This window comes from Culex quinquefasciatus, chromosome 3 (assembly GCF_015732765.1).
Source record: "Culex quinquefasciatus strain JHB chromosome 3, VPISU_Cqui_1.0_pri_paternal, whole genome shotgun sequence".
Taxonomy (NCBI): domain Eukaryota; kingdom Metazoa; phylum Arthropoda; class Insecta; order Diptera; family Culicidae; genus Culex; species Culex quinquefasciatus.
Window position 1 is genome coordinate 71,183,087 of NC_051863.1, and position 21,679 is coordinate 71,204,765.

At 41.3% G+C, this 21,679-nt stretch overlaps 3 protein-coding genes across 4 annotated transcripts; 1 reads left to right on the forward strand and 2 right to left on the reverse strand.

Moving 5' to 3' along the window:
- Positions 1–14: 14 nt before the first annotated feature.
- On the reverse strand, positions 15–13,232 carry LOC6037577 (pyruvate dehydrogenase phosphatase regulatory subunit, mitochondrial). 2 transcript variants are annotated; one of them, XM_038260630.1, is made up of 4 exons: positions 11,776–13,232; positions 675–1,441; positions 423–613; positions 15–362 (listed from the first exon to the last, which is right to left on the reverse strand). In XM_038260630.1, exons 1-4 carry the CDS (start codon positions 13,199–13,201, stop codon positions 107–109), a joined length of 2,640 nt encoding a protein of 879 aa, XP_038116558.1. In that variant the 5' UTR covers positions 13,202–13,232; the 3' UTR covers positions 15–106. The 2 variants fall into 2 exon arrangements, with proteins under 2 accessions (XP_038116558.1, XP_038116559.1); XM_038260631.1 differs by having other exon boundaries at positions 423–598; positions 663–1,441.
- Positions 13,233–13,623: 391 nt separating this feature from the next.
- LOC6037576 (lanC-like protein 3 homolog) lies at positions 13,624–15,060 on the reverse strand. The gene is made up of 2 exons (XM_001847420.2): positions 14,799–15,060; positions 13,624–14,738 (listed from the first exon to the last, which is right to left on the reverse strand). Exons 1-2 carry the CDS (start codon positions 14,986–14,988, stop codon positions 13,663–13,665), a joined length of 1,266 nt encoding a protein of 421 aa, XP_001847472.2. The 5' UTR covers positions 14,989–15,060; the 3' UTR covers positions 13,624–13,662.
- Positions 15,061–15,181: 121 nt separating this feature from the next.
- Positions 15,182–16,329, forward strand: LOC6037574 (mediator of RNA polymerase II transcription subunit 6). Its single transcript, XM_001847418.2, has 3 exons — positions 15,182–15,510; positions 15,567–15,847; positions 15,907–16,329. The coding sequence occupies exons 1-3, from the start codon at positions 15,317–15,319 to the stop codon at positions 16,281–16,283; spliced, it is 852 nt and encodes a 283-aa protein (XP_001847470.2). The 5' UTR covers positions 15,182–15,316; the 3' UTR covers positions 16,284–16,329.
- The last annotated feature ends 5,350 nt before the right edge of the window (positions 16,330–21,679 follow it).

Consider the following 21,679-nt stretch of genomic DNA (forward strand, 5'->3'; position numbering starts at 1 on the left):
TTCGAGATCCGAACTTCCTGTGAGATAAAACATTTATTGACTAGCTGAGAAAGGGTATCACATCGCGTTACTATATCTACTAGAATGTCATGGACTGTTGAGACGTTTAGGTTTCGAATTGCTTCTTGAACTTGACCACGGTGGGTCGATATGTTTTGCTTGCCTCACGCTCGGCCAGGGCCTGACCGAGGGCCGCCTTCGGATGGATGTGCTGCGTGAGACGGAACAACCGCCCGGCAATGTCAATGTGGTACACGGCGCTCTTGTCCATGATGTACTCGTTGGTTATGATCTTGGACGTGTCCCGCGTTGACCGGTTGATGTACCCCAGGCAGACCAGCTTTTCCGACGCGAATCCGTACCTTAAAGAAAAAAACAAAGTTCAGTCTAAACTTGGCTTCTATCCTGGTTCAAAAACTCACCCCGCCGAGGTCACCGTTCCGCAGTATTCCCCGTTGCGATAAAGTGGTTCACCACCCCATGGCCACACGTCCTTGTCGACGTCAATGTCCTCCAGGTGGAACAGAACCAGCCGCTTGGTTAGCCCCTGCTGCTTCTGCTGCTCGAGGGCCGCCCGCCCGATAAAGTTTGCTTTTTTCTTCAATTGTGAAATCTGTAAATGACGGGTCTCAAAACACAGACAACACGCACACAGTACTCACATCCAGTCGTACCGAATACACCACTCCGGCCTCGAACGGCGTCGTCAGACTCGTCAGCTCGTCGCCCCAGAACGGGATAAACTTGTCGATTCGCAGATACCGCTGCGTCAGCGTGCCCACATCCCGTGCGCCGTAATCCCGCCCGATGGTCATCAACCGATTGTAAACGTGCAGCGCGTACTCCGACGGAACGTACAAACAATAACCAGGCATCCCGGTGTGGGTAAAGGTCATGATCATCACATCGCTGGCATATCCCACGTTCAGCTTCTTGTAGATAAACGGCTGCAGCTTTAAGTTCGAGTTGGACAGCTCGCTCATCAACTGCGTCGCCTTCGGCCCAACCACGTTGATGACGGTGTACATGGACGTTACGTCGTTCAGCTTGACACTGGCGTCCGCAAACAGATTCCGCGACATCCAGTCATAAATCCGCGTCTGCTGCGACGACGGCGAAATCATAAAGTAATGATCCCGGCTCTGTCGGATCAACATGCAATCGTTCTCGTAGCCACCCCGCTCGTTCAGCATTCCCGTGTGGACGATGTGCCCGATCTCGATGTCCACATCGTTGGCGCACATCTTCTGCAGGTATTCCAGCACGCTGTTCCGGTTGCTGTCGCCGCTCCGGACGCCTGGTTTTATTTCAATCTTCGAGAAGGAGGAGATATCGATGATGCCAACGTGGTGGGCACACGCGTAATACTCCTTCTGCATGTGCTTGAAGAACTTTGGCTTGTAGAAGCTGCCGGGTGGCATCGTTGGGAGGGGGGAACCACCTGGAAAAAAAATCACAGAATTATTAGCCTTTAAGCTGAAACCGGAAGCTTGCCTCGACTCGAGTTTTTGGAGGCACGATCCTCGTCTGCTGCCGTCACCTAAATTGTCGTTCTACGCATAATTGTCCCATGTCAGTTTTTGACGATTTTGACTTTATGCCATTTTTAAGTTTAGTCTGACAGTTCGTTGACAGCTACCAACCAGTCAACATCGTTGAGTAATCGCTCTCGGGCTTGTTTACTTTCAAAATCGTCGATCGTAAATCGCGGGTCGTAATCTCGCGCGGTTTCCCTACCGAATATGGGAAAAAAGAAACCAAAGCCCCCACCGGATGGTGTTCCGGGTGTGAAAAAGACGACTCAGCATACGTTCGATCGGCGGGACTACGGTCCGAAGCTGAAAACTAACCCAACTTTGGACACCGAAGTGAAAAAACTCGCAGCAGCTGGTCACGGCTATTCACTCCGGCGAAGGGCGTCTTACTCGGATTTGACCACCACGCAAAACGAAAATACCTGGGCCGGCGCGTCCACCCAGCCAATCCCACTTTCCAACGGGTTTGATCCTCTCCAGTCGATGGAAGACGATGAGTTCAGCAGCATCAGTGGTGACAGCATCCCGGGAGTTGTTAACATCCGCGTCACGAAAACTGCTAAAACCCGATGCCCCCCAATAACGGTGCGGAATAAGTCGGCGATCGAAATCAACAAGCTGATTTCACGTCTTGGAGGTGGCGGAGGCAGCTACAGCCTACGCAATTTTGAGAAAGCTGTCCAGATCAAGGTAAAGTGCGCGGAACTCCACCAGAAAATTACCACCGAACTGAAGCAGAGCAATGCGGAGTTTTTCACCCACGCTAGGCCGGAGGACGCGATGGTGAAAATTGTCCTCTCGGGTCTTCCCTTATTCGAAGTCGATGATCTGATCGAGGAACTGGAAAAGAACGACATCTTCCCGCGGGATGTCAAAGTGCTTTTCAAATCGGATGATGGAAATCGAGCGCTTTACCTTCTCAACTTTGCGAAGGGTTCGGTAAAGCTGACTCAACTGCGCGAAGTGAAGTGCATCATGAACGTTGTGGTCTGGTGGCGATTCTACACCCGGAAAACGGAAGTGATGCAATGTTTCCGCTGCCAAGGGTTCGGCCATGGCAGCCGTTACTGCAACATGGCGCCACGCTGTGTTAAGTGTGGAGACACACATGGATCAAACGAATGCCAGCTCCCAACGAAGGCCGAACTAGAGAAGGCTCCGGAGGACGTCCGCCAGAAGATCAGATGTGCCAACTGTAAACTCAACCACACGGCCAACTTCAAGGACTGCTCCGCTCGCAAAGACTATCTCAAGCACCAGGAGAAGAAAAAACCTCGCAAAGCACCCCCGCAGGCTGAGAAAGTATCACCTTCGCCACGAAAGTTCACCTCGAACGTGGTGGCACCTGGACTGTCTTTCGCAAACATCGCTGCTGGTCCGAGCACTGGAGCTCGCGGATCGGCTGAACAAAAAGAGGGCTCTCAGGATGATTTGTTTACAGTAACCGAGTTTTTGGGCTTGGCGAGGGAAATGTACGCTCGGCTCAGCAAGTGTACGACAAGAGAGGAACAGTTCTTCGCTCTACACGAGCTTATGGTGAAGTACATTTACGTTCACTAGCTTGAACAAACTAAAAGTTTTGAACTGGAACGGACGATCCGTTCCGAAGAAGGCACTTGAACTCTCTGAGTTGATTGTGTCGCAGAAAATTGATGTTGCCGTTATTACTGAAACGTGGCTCCAGGAAAACGTTTCGTTCTTCATCGATGGCTACTCAGTTGTACGACTGGATCGATCATCGGAAATTGCCGAAAGAGGAGGCGGAGTTGCTGTTCTGGTCAAAAGGGGAATTGACTTCAAGCCGATGGACGATCTACGGACGAAGGTGATTGAAGCTGTTGGCGTTCGGGTTCAAACAATGGACGTTCCAATCAACATAATTGCTGCTTACTTCCCGGGAGGACGCAGCAAAGCAGATCGAATCAACTTCAAACGAGACATCGGGTCCCTGACGAGGCAAAGTGAAGCTTACTTCATCGTGGGGGATCTCAACTCACGCCATAGGATGTGGAACTGCTCGCGGGCGAACCAGACTGGAAACATTCTGATGAACCTATTTCGCACATCTGACTTCTTCATCCATGCACCCACAACGCCGACGTACATCCCGCGTGGTCGTGCACGCCCATCGATCATCGATCTGGTTCTGTCCAATAATCGGGTCAACATGTCAGTTCCAAAAACTCACCAAGAGCTTTCGTCAGATCACTTGCCCGTGACATTTGAGATCGACTGCAACATCCAGGTGGAGTCACAAGCAAAACGAATTCGCTGCTACGACCGAGCAAACTGGGTCCGATTCCAGCGGGAAGTTGGCGGAAAGCTGGACGGAACGGCTGAGGCGCTAAACAGCATCCAGTCAACAGCCGAAATTGACGCCTCTATTCGCCTATTCACGACTGCTGTGCTAGAAGCTGAAGACGTTGCAGTCCCCTGGGTGGAGCACAATCCGCAGAAAGTGGTCCTACCGGATGGGATTAAGCTATTGATTACACTGCGGAACACCCGCCGAAGGCAGTTCATCCGTTCGCGAGATCCTGTTCTGGGCCTGATCGTCGAAACGCTGAACCAACGGATCCAAAAAGAGTGCAGCGAACTGAAGTACAAAAATTTCGGCGATACGGTCCGCGATATCGCCAATGGCCACAAAAAGTTCTGGAAAATCTCCAAGCTCGTACGGAACAAAGTTAAACACAATCCTCCTTTTCGTATTGATGATGGCCTGGTCATCTCCCCTGCGGAGAAAGCCAGAGTGCTTGCTGAATGTTTCGCAAGGGCACACGACAACACCCTGCCGGGAGACCCTTCCGTGCACGATGAGGTAGCGCGTTCGATGTCGCTGGTGACAGAGGCGAACGAAAGCAACGACGACTGGTTCACATACACAAAGCCAAGTGAGATCAAAGCTATCTTCCGGAAGCTGAAAAACAGGAAAGCACCAGGTCAAGACGGTCTGCGGAACATAACGCTGAAGCACCTTCCACGAAAAGGACTAATCTACCTCACAAAAATCTACAATGCCTGCCTGAAGCTGACCTACTTTCCTGCTGCGTGGAAACACGCGTTGGTGGTAGCTGTACCAAAGCCGAATAAGGACATCACGCAACCCGGAAACTATCGTCCCATAAGCCTGCTGAGTACGCTCAGTAAGGTCCTGGAACGGATAATACTCGCACGAATGAACCGACACTTGGACAACAACCGCATCGTCCCCGACGAGCAATTCGGATTCAGGCGAGCGCATTCGACGAACCACCAGCTCGTGAGGATCGCGCAAGCAGTCAAGAATGGATTTGCTTCGAAGAAATCTACGGGCATGCTGATGCTGGACGTAGAGAAAGCTTATGACACGGTGTGGCAGGAAGCTATTGTCCACAAGCTGGTAGTAGCCAACTTCCCACTGTATCTTGTCAAAATGTTGCACTCCTTCCTGAAGGGCAGAAGTTTTCAAGTGAACGTCAACGGTGCAATGTCGGCCATCCACGGAATACCTTGTGGCGTGCCCCAAGGCTCGGTTCTAAGCCCAACGCTGTACAACATCTTCACTGCTGATGTACTGATGATTGACGGAGTGTCGTATGCGTTCTTTGCTGACGATACTGGCTTCTTTGCAACAGACAACGATCCGAAAATCGTCACAATCAAACTTCAAGCTGCTCAGAACCGTCTGGAGGAGTTTCAAAAAGTGGAGGATTAAAATCAACCCTTCCAAGACGCAAGCCATCTACTTTACGCGCCGAAGAGCGCCCAAGTACCTCCCGAGTTCCAAGGTTAAAGTCTGTGGATTGGAGGTGGACTGGTCCAAAGAGGCCAAGTATCTAGGCTTTGTCCTAGACACCGGGCTTCGCTACGACAAGCACATCGACCAGACGCTCAAAAAGTGCAAAAACCTGACGAAGGCTCTCTACTCGCTGGTGAACCGACGCTCTCGATTACAACTCCACAACAAGCTGTTGCTCTACAAGTGCGTTTTCCGTGCAGTCCTGACGTACGGATCTCCAATGTGGAAAACTTGCGCAGCTACCCACCGCAAAAAGCTTCAAAGGATGCAGAACAAATTGCTGAAGATGATCCACAACCTCAATCCGTGGCACCCCACCGATGATCTCCACCAGCTTGCCGAACTGGAGACGATCGACCAGTTTATCTATCGCCTGTTCCAGAAGTTCCGGACCAGCTGCCAGATGTCGGACAACCCACTGATAGAAGCCATCCTTCCCCTGTAATGGAGCAGAACTCGACCCCACCACTCTTCTGTGATATTAGTTTTAAGGAACCCCAAGTTACGATCTCACTAGGTTTTTTTGGCCAAATTTTCCCTAGTTTTTGACTATTTGCATTTAAAGAACCTTCTGTTACCAAGCGGTAAATGAAAAAGAAATAGTTGCAAGGAACACCATATCTCTATGAACCAGCCAATCGCACAAGATGTAAAATTGTTATTTCGGTAAATAAAATGAATTGAATTGAAAAAAAGTTTAGTCTGATGTGTACTTTAAGAAAAACACATAAAATCTGATACTTTGTTCGGAAACTCACCAAAAACAACACCAAGTCTGTTTGTCCCATCGTTGAACTTCTACGCATAATTCTAGCAAAACAATGCAAAAGCAAAACAATGGTCCCACCAAGTATTTTCTTACACGGAATTCTTAGTTTTACTAAGCATTATGCCTTGTTTACCTGTTGTATAGCAAGAGGATCACAAATAAAGGTGATAAACTGCTAACTGGGGTGATTAGGGACACATAGGGCGAATAGGAACCCACGGGACAATTATGCGTAGAAACACAGAAATCGATCGAAAAATTTCAATCGCGTTTTTCTCAGTTGCACTTTTTTGAACATGGGACAATTATGCGTAGAACGGTAGCGTACCAGTTTAAAAAGAAAGGTCTCTACGGCGTTCTCTATAATAAAGTGGATAGAACACCCGTAATTACACGTAATGTTATAGACAAATCCAGTTTGAAATAGCCGCTAGGTGACCAATGGTGTTAGAAATGACAGCTTCCATGTATTTGAATATGGGAGCTCAGGAAAACTCCATTTTTAAGCAATAAAATGATTATTTATGATAAAAGTATTGATTGATTAGGTGCACAAAATGTGTCTAGAATATTATTAAAATAAAAACTGTTCGAAAAATGTTCTATCGAGATAAGTACACCATTCGATTCAGCAGGAATTTTGGGCATTAAAAATATATAGTTTTCATATGTTAAGTATTTTATTTTAAAAGAAAATTAACAAAAAGTATGAAAATCGAGACATTTAGTATGGGAGCTGTCAAATCTCTCACCATCAAAAAGCAGCGTTGAGCTTTCGCTGGATTTGTCTATTATGTTAACATAGTTTAGGTTTGTTTAGTTCAAATGTTTTGCATTCTAGGTACTTGAAGTACACGTCCCTAAGGGCATCTCCAGCGCTGGGATGCAAATCAAATTTGCACCCGGCTCATGAATACCGAGATCAAATTTGCCACCTTGAAAAAACTCGGCATCCCCACCGCTAGGGTAGCAAATTTGCCACCGAAACAAGCCCATCACGGGGGGCAAATAAGGGGTTTTAATCATTTTTGCTCTCGTTTATCTTCAAAATCAATAATTATATGTTGATTCATACCTAGAAATGCTAAAAGTTTATTAAACTTTTTAATCCTATTGAAAAATTCGAAGAATTTCATTTTTTGAAAATGTCGAAAGTTAAACTATTTGCTACCCGATTCGATTCCCACCAAATTTGCTCTCGAGTTTGCCCCCGAGTCTCCCACCGCGCGTAGCAAAGCAGGTATCAAATTTGATCTCAAGTTCATCTGTAGAAGAAAAATATGTGTCGGTACCTGTCGGGTACTCATTTTCTGATACCCGACAAGTACCGGCAAGCCAAGTTTTGAATGCGTGTATCTGAGATTTTTGTATGTCTGCTCTTGTGTATGATACAAAAATTCAGAAATTCATAAATTCAAAAATTTAAAGATTCCAAAATTCAAAAACTTAAAAATTTAAAAATTCAAAAAATCTAAAATTCAAAACTTTAAAAATTTAAAAAATCAATAATTCAAAAATTTAAAAACTCAGGAATTCAAAAAATTCTTAAATTAAAAAAATCGAAAATTCTAAAAAACGTTTAAATAGCTTAATTTTTTTTAAAAAGGTTAAAAATTCGAAAATTTTTAAATTAAAAAATACAAATATACAAAAATTTAGAAACGCGTTTAAATAGCTTAATTTTTGTTATTTTGTTAGTTAAAATAGCATTTTTTTCATTTTTTTCAATTTTTTTAATCTTTTATATTTTTTCCAATTTTTTTTAAATATTTTTTAATTTTTTTAAAATTTTGCTTAATTTTTAATTTTTTTTTGAATTTTTAAATTGCTTTGTTTTTATTTTTTTTTTGTTTTTTTGAATGTTTTTAATTTTTTTTAAATTTTTGATTTTTTTTGTTTAAATTTTTTAATTTTTATTACATTTTATTTTTTTTTATTTATTTTTTTAGCCTTCTTAATTTTTTAAAATTTTCTTGTATTTTTTTATTTTTTTTTAAATTTTTTTTGTTAGATTTTTTTTTAATTTTAATTTTTTTTAAAATTTTCTTAAATCTTTTGATTTTTTTTTCACATTTTTAATTTTTTTATTTTTTTTTAAATTTTTTTTATATATACAGGGTGACCACTCAAATCCCATTTTAAAATTCCCGACTTTTTCCAGACTTTTCCAGAATGCTCAAATAATACGCATTTCTTATCTAAAGAATGATTTCAAACAAAAAACTTTCTATAAGAAAAATCAATATTTATTACCGAAAAAATAAATAAATTATTTTGAAAATAATCCAAATATAGGCATTTTTGTAAATACAGAACAATTGAAAAAACTTCACAAATGGAACTTCATTTTTATGATTCAGAGTAGAAACACAAACAATTAGTCTTTGAAAAAAATATCGAAAGTTCAACAATACTTATAACATTCATGTTATTTTTTAAATTGGCAAAAGTATAGTTTTTGATACTTCGTTTCAACTGGAAATGACAAAAAGTTAAAGATAACTGAACTTAAAATTTCGTTCCTAGTTTTTTTAAACTTCATCATCATTTTAAATCAAAGAATGATTAAAACATAATTGCTGAAATTATTCATTCAAAGGATTTAGAAAAATGTCAAGAAATTCTTTAAAAAATTTGCCTGATTCCCTTTTTAATTTTGTAATTTTTGATATTGTTTTTTTTAAATCAATGTTTATCTAGTGGTCAGTATTTAACTGTATATTTTTTCAGTGAACATTCAGTTAGATATGATTTTATGTTTTACCACTTTTTTAAGCAAAATGTTTGAAGAGACAATTTTTAAACAGTTTTGCAATAACTCGAAATTTCTTGGATTATTTTTTTGCAATTTCAAAATTTTCTTTATGTTTTCAAAACGTAAAAAAGTTTTTATATTTTGGATTTTATTCGATATTTAAGTTTTCCGAAAACTGAAAATCAAGCTGGGTAATTCTCCGCCAACTCACACAGCAGTTGCCCCGACCCCTCTTCGATTTGCGTGAAACTTTGTCCTAAGGGGTAACTTTTGTCCCTGATCACGAATCCGAGGTCCATTTTTTGATATCTCGTGACGGAGGGGCGGTACGACCTTCCATTTTTGAACATGCGAAAAAGAGTGTTTTTCAAAATTTGCAGCCTGAAACGGTGATGAGATAGAAATCTGGTGTCAAAGGGACTTTTATGTAAAATTAGACGCCCGATTTGATGGCGTACTCAGAATTCCGAAAACGTATTTTCATCGAAAAAACACTAAAAAGTTTTAAAATTCTCCCATTTTCCGTTACTCGACTGTAAAAATTTTGGAACATGTCATTTTATGGGAAATTTAATGTACTTTTCGAATCTACATTGTCCCAGAAGGGTCATTTTTTCATTTAAAATTTTTTTGTTTTTTCAGGGTTATTTTTAGAGTGTAACAATGTTCTACAAAGTTGTAGAGCAGACAATTACAAAAATTTTGATATATAGACATAAGGGGTTTGCTTATAAACATCACGAGTTATCGCGATTTTACGAAAAAAAGTTTTGAAAAAGTTGGTCGTCATCGATCATGGCCGTTCATGGTCACTCGCGACAGACACGGACGACGAAACAAAGAGAAACGCAAAAAGTAACTTTTTCAAAACTTTTTTTCGTAAAATCGCGATAACTTGTGATGTTTATAAGCAAACCCCTTATGTCTATATATCAAAATTTTTGTAATTGTCTGCTCTACAACTTTGTAGAACATTGTTACACTCTAAAAAATAACCCTGCAAAGTTAGAAAAACACGAAATTTTAAAATGAAAATTTTGTTCTAAATGAAAAATGACCCTTCTGGGACAATGTAGATTCGAAAAGTACATTAAATTTCCAATAAAATGACATGTTCCAAAATTTTTTACAGTCGAGTAACGGAAAATGGGAGAATTTTTAAAACTTTTTTAGTGTTTTTTTCGATGAAAAATACGTTTTTTCGGAATTCTGAGTACGCCATCAAATCGGGCGTCTAATTTTACATAAAAGTCCCTTTGACACCAGATTTCTATCTCATCACCGTTTCAGGCTGCAAATTTTGAAAAACACCTCTTTTTCGCATGTTCAAAATGGAAGGGGTCGTACCGCCCTCCGTCACGAGATATCAAAAAACGGACCTCGGATTCGTGATCAGGGACAAAAGTTACCCCTTAGGACAAAGTTTCACGCAAATCGAAGAGGGGTCGGGGCAACTTTTCCCGATTTCGTGTGAGTTGGTAGAGAATTACCCAGCTAATTTAACCATACTCACAAAAAAAGTGTAACGGCAACATAAAAAAACATATTTAAATTACTTAATGAATTTAGTTAAACAATTAAAAATATTTACCAAAAAACCATTGCCAAACTCAAGTTGGAATCTGTTTTCAAATATTCAATCTATGTGACAAAATGAAATAGAATCATAATTCTAAGCTGGCCATTAGGCTCTATTTTTATATTAGTTTTTCATTAACTTTACCTCTTGTATGATAAACAAAAATTTATAGAGATCATATGATTCATGAAAAATATTATGAAGATCTGCGTCAAAGACTCCAATATTAATTCGGATTTTGAATGTCTTAAACAGCTTTTCCATACTCAAATATATTGAAGTAGTGAAAAGAACCTTAAATTTAAAGTAAGTTATTAAAGCAGAATTGAGTGAATTCAATTTGAGAATTGTACAAAATATTACAAAATTATTCAAGAGTTAAAAAATAATTTTCAATCAAGCATGCTTAGGGACCATCCATAAACCACGTGGACAATTTTTTGGGAATCTGTTACCCCCTCTTGGACAATTGTCCATACAAAAAAAAAACTTTTGTGTATGGATCGTGGACAATCGCCATACTCCCCCCCCTCAAGTGTCCACGTGGTTTATGGATGGTCCCTTATAATTCCCGACTTTTTGACAAAAAATCATAAATTCCCGACTTTTTCCCGATTTTTGCGGATTTTGGCGAATTCCCGACTTGAGTGGCCACCCTGTATATATTTTTGATTTTTTTTAATATTTTTATTTTTTTATACATAAAAAAATAATAAAAAAAAATTCCGTGCATGATTCAGTTTTCCGTGCATCATTCCATTTGCCACAGTAGCAAACAAGCAGAATAGCGGACAGCAAAGTGAAATCCCGAAGAACTGAGAGCAAATTTGATTTGCTTCGATGTTTGCTACCCGCGCTGGAGATGCACTTAGGGAAGCAATTTTTCGATGGTATATTTTTGTGGTTTCAATTTAGTTGAATTTTTTCACGCGGGGGTGTGCATATCGTGTAGAACCCACCCTTGGTAGCAGCCTGTGCTAACTAACATTCCCGTCCCATCCCCTCGAGATCTACAAACTGACATGGCGGGCGCCGTTGATGGTCTACGACTGTTGCCTATTTGCACACATTCGTGTTTCAGTGACCTTGGTGTTTTATCTTTTCGGCGCATTCATGAATGCTGTTGATAAGGGAAACACCACTAGATCGTTGAAGCGTTTGATTGGTTGTGCTGATAGCAAACAAATATTTTGGCAACGTTAAAAAATATAAAATTGCTGAATATATTGCAAATCGAATGCCATTTCGATTTAATGGATTGCGATGAACTGACCTTCATCATCGATGAGAACTCGGTTCTACAACCTATGAGACTCGCGGGGAAGAAGGACACCGCATATGCACAGCTTTACTTACGCTCATAATCCGAATCAAAGTACAGCGCCCGCTCGTAGGCCATCTTCGTTCCGAACACGGCCCCGCGCGTTTCCAGCTCGCTGTACAGCGGCGAGCATCGCAACTGGCGGGCAAATTTGTACTCGCTCTGGTTCGGATAGAGAATCGCGTACTGCCGGCCGACGACTTCGCGAATGCGGTGCTGCAGATACTGCCGGTTGTTGTGCAGATCCAGGAAGCGCTGAATGTTGAACGGCAGCATCTCGATGGTCGGCGTTCCGTTCACGATCCACTCGGCCAGTGCTTTGCCGACTCCGCCGGAACCTTGCAGCGGGTTTCCGTTCATGCCGCATGCCACGTAGTAATTTTTCACCTCGGCAGTTTCGCCGAAGATCCAGCGCCCGTCCGGGGTGAAGTTATCCGGACTGTTGGTGATTGTTGGTGCGCCGGAATCTGTGAGCAGTGGAATCCGGTCCACCGCCTTGTCCCACAGTGGTTCCCAATGGTTGGGCGCGCTGTCCTCGATGTGTTCCTTCCAGTTTTTCGGGATATCTTTGATGTTTTCGAAGGCGGGTTTGGCCGCTTTCTCGAACCAACCGACCATCATCTCGCTGCCGAGTTGTCTCGCGTACATGTTCGAGTCGTAGTCTCGGACACAGGGCAGTAGTTTCGCCTCGGGGAGGTTGAGACCTGCTGTGACGGCGAAGAAATGTTGCGCCGGGTAGGCTGGGATGCGCACGGGTCGTTTGCAGCGTAGGCCAAGCTCGCGGGACCACATGCCGGTGCAGTTGATGAAGTATTCACACTTGATAGTGCCGATGTCCGTTTCGAGGCTTTCGACGCGTCCGCCTTTGGTGTTGACGAACTCGACGCGACAATTTTCAAAGTACTTGACGCCCGCCTGTTTGGAGAGTTTGGCTAGAACTTCTAGCACTAGGGCCGGATCGGCGATGCAATCTTTCGGCACGTAGACCGCTCCCTGGATGTCGTCAACGTTTAGCAGCGGATGCAAGTTTCGGACCGTCTCCGCGTCAATCAGCTCGCAGTACAGCCCGGCGGGCATGTTGTACGCGATTCTTCGCTTGAGCGCGACAACGCGGTCGTGCGTTTGGGCTAGGTTCAGGCTGCCACAGCGCTTAAGGCCCACGTTGTGGCCAGCTCGTTGCAGTCGTTCGTACAATTTGACGCTTTCCAGGATTATGTTCCGCTCGGGGCTGGGTTTGAACAGTCCGATGGTTCCACTGCCAAAATCCGACGTCCCGCTGCCGATGGTGCGTTGGTCCAGCACAATCACGTTGTTCCAGCCATTCTGCGTCAGATGGTAAGCCACCGAGTTGCCCAACAGGCCGGCACCGGCGATGACGACCCGGGCTGCGGTCTGGGACACCGCTGCCGTGCCGCTGAAATGCCTGCAGCAGGCCGACCGCGTGCACGTAATATAATTCATCCGAGGAGGTCGTATCAATTATCCAGCGACGATGCTCAGCTCACCTCAGCCCGTACTAATTAGTGCTCGGTGCCCACTTATGTAAGATTTGCTTTTGTTCGCCACTTGATTCACTGCGAATCGATCGGCTAGTTGTTTACCGATGCAACGCTGATAGTGCACTACTTTTGCTTTCGTTCCGCTGTGAGCAATTAAAGGAGAGTGCATGCACCAGCGTGGATCGATTTTGCTGGTGCTCTCTACCTGCACATGCAGCGTGTGATTGTGGGTGTGGCGCCAAACGGCGTTCTTCGAACGAACACTAGTAAGATTTGTTTACCAAACAGCTACAGCATAATTGAAGCCGGGCTAGGGCACATGCGCCAACAACAGGTGTACCGACCAGCCGGATATTTCGAAACATTTTAATTGACTACGTACGAGAGATGCAATTTTGGAGCGAGAGATAAAGTATTCTATTTTTACTCATCGCCGGCGTATTTCACACCAAACACGTCCATAAATGGGAACGAAGCTTGACTGGGTTCCAGCAAGTCCGCGAGATAGCAAACCGTTCCAGCGAGTCCTTCGTACAAACTGAAGGGACGATCCGGCGTGCGAGCGTTTGCGACAAAACATTCGGCACTTAAAAATTCCGCAAACTTCCCCGCACGGTACAGGTAACGCTTCTCCCCGGTCAATCGATACATCAGCAGGAAGGCATATCCGTTGCCGGCAACTCCGTGGCAAATACCCGGGCCCTTGTACAGCAAACCGTGGCGCCAGATCGAATCGGCACACTTGCGACAACCGGCGAGGTACTTCTCCTCCTTAAACACCAGATAAGCCTTGGCCAGCAAGTAGATCGCTCCGGAACATCCGTGGCACCAGTGGATCAACTTTTTGTCGGAACCAACCAGTCGCGTAGGGAAATTGCCATTCTCGTCCTGAATCTCGAGGAACGCCTCAACGGATCCGCGAATGTCGGCCAGCTTCGTTTCAGAAGCGCCCGATCCTTCACCGAACCACGGCGACTCCAGCAGCATGTGAAGAATCGAACACAACCCGTGAGCGGCACCCAAATAGTCACTCTCGTGGTACTCGTACATCAGCGGAACGGCAAACCGCTTAGCCTTGGCGTACTCTCGGCCACGTTTCAACAAAACCACACAAATAGCCTCAATCTCCGCTCGCTTGATCGGCTTCTCCGGCAGAACCTGGTTCAACCAGAACGCCCCACTCAAGTAGCCAGCGCGGCCAACCAAAATCTCGTCCGCGTCGTAACCACCGGACACGGCTACCGAGTGACCCTCGCAGAACCCGTGCAGCTCTCGCTGCGCTTCGTCCTGCTCGCCCAGGTCGTGTGCGATGACCGCAGAAACGGCGGCAACTCCCGCGTTCCCGCACAGGAATGCCACCCGGGAAGTTCTGCTGCTCTTGCTGGAAGCGGCGGCGATTTCCTTGGCGCGTTGAATGAAGTGGCGCGCGTGACCCAGATATGGAAACAGGTCCTTCAACTCCGTTGAGCGGCTCAGCTTCCAGAACATGTAGGCGATTCCTGGTAGGAATTTTGAAATTATAAGGAAATTTTTTAAGGCTTCACCTGAGTTAAACTCACCGGCTTCTCCGACGTACAGATCCGCGCGCAGCTTGTAGTCACTTCTGCCACTACCGGCGAGTATCCTTTCGACGTAGTCCTTGACCAGCTTCAGGATGAGCGGTTTATCGAGCAGGGTTGTTTCGTCGGCTCCACCGTGCTTTGAAGCATCGTAATCCTCAAACGGATTGTCGAAGTGGCGTGAGGACATCGTTGCGGCAGAAAATTCAGGGATGTTCAGCAGGACCTTCTTGAACAAATAGATGTAAACATTATAGGTGGTCACATTTCACATTTTATTTGAACGATGATACACTTTCATCTGGACTGACTCATTTAATGTTCCACTACTTTGGCTACACACTCATTGTTCCTAATTTAAAGCATTTCGAGTCTTTTTCCAATAATCGTGTTCACAATTTTGTTGACATCAACAAACTTTAGGAGCTCGTTCGTTTGTGGGCAGGAGTTGATTTTTTTGTGAATTTCTGTGCTGCCTGGTCAAAAACCCGTAGACGCTGCAGCTACTGCCGCCGCCGATGATGCCAGGAAGATTGGGCCCAATGCCGCAGGACAACCCGCTGTGGATCTCCTGGCACGACTCCAACTGGATCCCGATTCTGAACCCGGCCAACGTGATGGAGTACTTTTCGGAAAAATCGAACCCGTTTTACGACCGCACCTGCAACAACGAAATCGTCCGGATGCAGCGCCAAACGCTAGATTTGCTCAAGTAAGACTTAAGATCTGCTGGCGACTGCAGTTTTCACCTTATGTCCCTTGTTACAGCAACATGACCGGCGTCGAGTACATCCTGCTGCACGTTCAAGATCCGATTCTGTACGTAATCCGCAAGCAGCACCGGCACACGCCGACGGAAGCGACTCCGCTGGCGGACTACTACATCATCGCGGGAACCGTCTATCAGGCGCCAGATCTGGCCAGCGTGTTCAACTCGCGGATGCTGTCCACCGTGCACCATCTGCAGAGTGCCTTCGAAGAGTCCAGCTCGTTCGCAAGGTATCACCCCAGCAAGGGTTATTCGTGGGACTTTTCCTCCAACAAAGCGAGTAAGCGAGTCAAACTTCTTAACTATTTCAACATTCAAAAGTTAATTCCCCCTCCAAAGTCGCCGAAAACAACAAAACCGACAAGAGCAAGGAGGTGGCCGCCAAGGAGGAACCGAGTTCGCTGTTCCAGCGGCAACGGGTGGACATGTTGCTGGGCGATTTGCTGCGCAAGTTTCCCCTGCCGATTCCGCAGGCCTACCAGCATGGATCCGGGCAGCAGCAGCAGCAGAATCAGAACGGTTCGTCGGCTGCCAACAACAACAGCGGAGGAGGCGGTGGTGATGGTGGCGACCATGGATCGGAGGTGGCCAGCATCAAGCAGGAACCCGGCGAGCACGGATCGAACGATATGGGCGGAAGTTTGCTCATGCAAGGTATTAAGGAGGAGGGCGGAAGCGATATGAAACCACCGCCGGAGAAGAAGATGAAAATGTAATTTTATCAATAAACTTATTCTACTCAAATGAAATTAAGTACATACATATGACCAACTTTTTTTTTGTATATACACTAGAAGGCTCCTAAGATCAGGTTCAATAACACTGACCAACAAATCTGGAGTTTTTTTTTAAATGTCCAATAAATCAAATTTCCAGTTGTTGCTTTTTGAGTGTTTTTTAAACCGCCTTGAGTCAGTGGTATTAAAAAACACCCAAAAAGCAAAAACTGGAAATTTGGTTTATTGGACATTAAAAAAAACTCCAGAAATGTTCTGTCAGCTTTAACCTTTTTGGTCATTCGCTGCCCTGGATCCGAAGTGAGATCCGGGTTAAATAAGGTACATAAATATCACTCAAGTGGTCATAACTTGAGACAGGGTTGCCAGATCCTCAATGCTTTGGACGTTTGGACTCATTGGAATGGTCTTTCAATTAGCTATCCAACACATTTGTATACATAACTTTTTAACTACTTATCAAAACTGGTGGAACTGTTTCATCAAGAGTCGTTGTGCAACCTGTGGAGGTGAGCACAAAACTAAAGCTTGCAACACAATCAACGAGAACATCGAAGCCAAAATGCTTCAATTGCGGTGGCGACCATTCGACCAAGAATCGGAGCTGCCCAAAACGAGCTGAGTTTGTAAAAAAATTTCTATTCTATTTTCTATTCTATTTTCTGGACATGATATGCTTTGGAAAAATGTATCCTGACTACCGGATATGTTTCAGGATTCCAACATATCTTTCGCCATTAAATCAAGTTTTAAAATTTTCCTACTGGTATACTAGCCCGGAGAATGTGTCTTATAAACACAGGGAAATGTATTTTAATGTTGAGTTTATTGCACTCCTATTTTCAAGACAACTCTGATTTTTATTACAAAAAATGATTTACTATAATTTGTTAGGTACCCTATTTAGAAAAAATGGCAACATTAACATTGAATTTATGTGTATTACATAAAAAATATGTCCACAGTCTTATTCCCATCATTGATGTAAAATTTGATAAACCTTCATAATACATATAATATTACTTAAATGACATTTGCAACGTTTTCAAGTGGTCAATAGTCGAAATTTTTTATCTTGCGAATGAACTATTCGATTGATTTGGTGTTTTCGGAAATGCATTACCTGCCCAGCTGTTTTGCAATCATTAGTTTTAAAAATATTTTGCAGTAATGTACAACGGAAATTCACTAAAAATCAAAATATTTTTTTTGCAATTCCGTCGTGAAACTACTTACTTTTCCTGTCATTCTTGAACGACGAAATAGCCTACTTTTCTGTACCAAAAATAACAGAATTGAATAGCAACACTTTTCTAAATAAATGCTGAAAAGTTCTACTTTTCAGCACTGAAATGGATGCTGAAAAGTTGAACTTTTCAGCACTTGTTTCGAAAAGTAACACTTTTCAAAAATTTTTTGATTTCAACGATTTATTGACAAAATACATGAAAATTCGACTTTAAATTTCACTCAATGGGTGTTTTTCGAAATTGCAAAAAATGTTGTATGGAACTCGTTGCAAAACTTGATTTTTTCAGCACTCGTCGTATTTATCCAACTCGGTGAACCTCGTTGGATAAATTTACGACTCGTGCTGAAAAAATCCTCTTTTTGCAACTTGTTGCATAAACTACTATTAATCGATCGCAGGCATGCTATATATGATTTTTAACTCTAACAAAAAATAAACATTTTTATAATTAACTTTTGAATTACCAAAATTTGCATTTAAATTTTTCCAAAAAAACGTATGTTTGGCCGTGACTTATACAATTTTCACACAAATTTTAAACATTTTCAACTGCATTTTTGAAAGTAGAATCGAAAAGCAGTTTTTAGAAATTTTGATAAAGATTTTAAAATGAAAAATTTTTCTTCATAAGTGTCCATTTCTTTTATTTTTTTTTTTTTTAGTTTTTATTTAGGTACAATTTTTTTATAAAATCGTCTAAAAAAACATTGTAGGTTTGTCTTTTCGTTCTTGCGATACAGCCACTTAAATATAAAAAATAAAAAAGATAGTTTTTAAAATGTCACCCGAACAACACGATTTTTTTTATTCAAGATGGCCCTTTCATTCATTAAATATTATCTAAATTTAGAAAATTTTAAATTTTCCGCAAATGCTTAGCCAGGGCTACCTAACTTCCGGCAGCGAAGGCATTTTATCTGGCCTACGGCGGTTTTCGAAAATTATTTGTGTAGACCGTTCATGAAAATTATATTAATGTCATAAATTAAAAAAATAATCAATTATATGGAGCAATTCCAGCTCAAATCAGGAATTTTTCTGGTACTTTTGTACACGACCCTCTCCGATTCCAATGAAACTTTGTAGACATGTTATCCTAGGCCTATATAAGCCATTTTTGTGTATATGGAGCCAATAGTACTCGAAAATCACATTTAAGAAGGGCGTAGGGTATTTAAATATTTTTGTATTTTGTAATTTAAAAATTACTGTATCTCGAAGCCGTTACGTCGTATCAAAAAGTGGTCAAAGACAAACTTGTAGGAAATTGGACGGGCTTTCTGAAAAAAATACACTGAAACAAAAATACACGCCATATCTATGGGATTTTTTGATTTTTAAGTCTAAAACTTAAATTTAAAGGTGATGTCACGATTTTTTTTCGTTCAAAATTTTTGAGGAAATAGCCTAAAAAGTTAACAAAAGACTGACGAAAAATGCAGGATGGTATGTCTCTCCTAAAAAAATACAAAAATCATTTACTAAAACTGTTTTTTTGAAAAGTGGTCTAAACGTCAAAATTTTTGAAAACTGGTAGTGGGAATCGATTCTCCAGACAATTTTAAATAAAAGTCTCCATATTGACCATTGTCCTAAGTCCAATCCTTGGGAAGATACAGCGATTTTAAAAATACAAATGTTGAAAAAACGTTTTTTTTGTGGTTTTTGACAATTTCTATATGACAGACTTGGTTTTTCAGTCTCGAAAATATTTTTACCGGAAAGCTCGTCCAATTTCCCATAAGATTGCCTGTGACAGCTTTTCAATTGGATGTATGGGCTTACAGATATAAGCTTTATTACATTGCTAATAACTGAAAATAGAATATTTTTCTCAGTGTGGTAGAAACCAGGATAGTAAATTTGCTTACGTAAATATAAAAACGATATAGGGAGCGTTCTTTTATTACGTAACGCAGTAGGGGAGGGGGTCGGAGGCCGTGTTACGCTCCATACAAAATTTTTAAAATTTGTATGGAAATTTTGTTACGAGGGGGGGGGGAGGGGGTCTAAAAGTCCGATTTTTCGCGTTACGTAATAAAAGAACGCTCCCATAAATCAAAAAGCTGTCAAAGGCAATCTTATGGGAAATTGGACGAGCTTTCCGTTAAAAATATTTTCGAGACTGAAAAACCAAGTCTGTCATATAGAAATTGTCAAAAACCACAAAAAAACCCGTTTTTTCAACATTTTTATTTTTAAAACCGCTGTATCTTCCCAAGGATTGGACTTAGGACAATGGTCAATATGGAGACTTTTATGTAAAATTGTCTGGAGAATCGATTCCCACTACCGATTTTCAAAAATTTTGACGTTTAGACCACTTTTCAAAAAAACAGTTTTAGTAAATGATTTTTGTATTTTTTTAGGAGAGACATACCATCCTGCATTTTTCGTCAGTCTTTTGTTAACTTTTTAGGCTATTTCCTCAAAAATTTTGAACGAAAAAAAATCGTGACATCACCTTTAAATTTAAGTTTTAGACTTAAAAATCAAAAAATCTCATAGATGTGGCGTGTATTTTTGTTTCAGTGTATTTTTTTCAGAAAGCCCGTCCAATTTCCTACCAGTTTGTCTTTGACCACTTTTTGATACGACGTAACGGCTTCGATATACAGTAATTTTTAAATTACAAAATACAAAAATATTTAAATACCTTACGCCCTTCTTAAATGTTATTTTCGAGTACTATTGGCTCCATATACACAAAAATGGCTTATATAGGCCTAGGATAACATGTCTACAAAGTTTCATTGAAATCGGAGAGGGTCGGGTACAAAAGTACCAGAAAAATTCCTGATTTGAGCTGGAATTGCTCTATGATAAAAATTTTTAACATTTTTAACAAAACATTTATTGAAACATTTATATGAATTTTGTTTTTATCTTTTTTATGTACAAAAAAAAATCAGGGACGTGCTGGTATGGAGAAAAGTTACAAAATGTCTATATATTTTTTTTAGTTTTTACATGGATTTCAGGTTGTGGGATATTACAGCGTTATTTTGCCAAAATTAACACATTTGAGCAATTCTCTACGGAATCGGTCTTTTTCTTTAATTTTATTTTTGTATTTTTAATCCGGCTGAAACTTTATTGGTGCCTTCGGTATGCCCAAAAGCCATGTTGCATCATTAGTTCGCTCATATAATTTTCCATACAAATTTGTCAGCTGTCCATACAAAAATGATTTATGAAAATTCGAAAATCTGTATCTTTGGAAGGAATTTTTTAATCGATTTGGTGTCTTCGGCAAAGTTGTAGGTATGGATAAGTTCGACACTGAAAAAATATGGTAGTTGGTAAAAAAAATTTAGTGATTTTCTACTTCACTTTTTGTCATTAAAACATGACTTGCAAAAAACATTATTTTTTTCTGATATGTTTTAGGGGACATCAAATGCTAACTCTTCAGAAATTTCCAAAATTCGATCAAAAAATTCCTTCCAAAGATAAAGATTTTCGAATTTTCATAAATTATTTTTGTATGGACAGCTGCCAAATTTGTATGGAAAATTATATGGACAAACTATTTATGCAAAATGGCTTCTTTGGGCATACCAAAGGCACCAAAAAAGTTTCAGCCGGATTAAAAAATACAAAAAAAAAATCGAATGATCGAAATCTCAGAGAATTGCTCATTTACCATATTAATGCTCTGGACATATCTCGAAGCAAATTTGGTTTTAGTTATTAAGAAATATAGAAATAATAAAATTTATAAACAAAAATATTTTTATAGGTGGTTTGAAAAATATTTTTTCTTAGTTTTGTTTAAAATCTTTCAATTTTAAATCAATTTGATTTCACAAATAAATAATTAAATAAAAAAGCATTAATTTTGTTTTGATTATAAAATTAATTTAAAAAAACAGATTCAATGTTTGATTTTTAAATTGTATTTTGAATTTCATATCAAAAAGTAGAAAATAGAAACTAGAAATTAAATCATCGATTTGAAAATACTGCAACAAGAAAACTGACTTAGGATTTTTTTATCAACCTGTTTACTACGGGAAACATTAAGGAGGGCGCAAAATTGATGCTTCGCCAAGGGCCCCTTGGACCCAAGGTGCATCCCTGAAGAAAAGTGACATTTTTCGTAGAGCAAAAGTTACTAAAA

Coding starts and splice junctions, on each gene's coding strand:
- LOC6037577 (XM_038260630.1), bottom strand. CDS start 13,201: ATGAATTATATTACGTGCACGCGGTCGGCCTGCTGCAGGCATTTCAGC. Junction 1,442..11,775: donor CTTTGATTCGGATTATGAGC/GTAAGTAAAGCT, acceptor TTTTTTTTCCAG/GTGGTTCCCCCCTCCCAACG. Junction 363..422: donor GGAACGGTGACCTCGGCGGG/GTGAGTTTTTGA, acceptor TTTTTCTTTAAG/GTACGGATTCGCGTCGGAAA.
- LOC6037574 (XM_001847418.2), top strand. CDS start 15,317: ATGATGCCAGGAAGATTGGGCCCAATGCCGCAGGACAACCCGCTGTGG. Junction 15,511..15,566: donor CAAACGCTAGATTTGCTCAA/GTAAGACTTAAG, acceptor CCCTTGTTACAG/CAACATGACCGGCGTCGAGT. Junction 15,848..15,906: donor CTTTTCCTCCAACAAAGCGA/GTAAGCGAGTCA, acceptor CCCCCTCCAAAG/TCGCCGAAAACAACAAAACC.
- LOC6037576 (XM_001847420.2), bottom strand. CDS start 14,988: ATGTCCTCACGCCACTTCGACAATCCGTTTGAGGATTACGATGCTTCA. Junction 14,739..14,798: donor TCTGTACGTCGGAGAAGCCG/GTGAGTTTAACT, acceptor AATTCCTACCAG/GAATCGCCTACATGTTCTGG.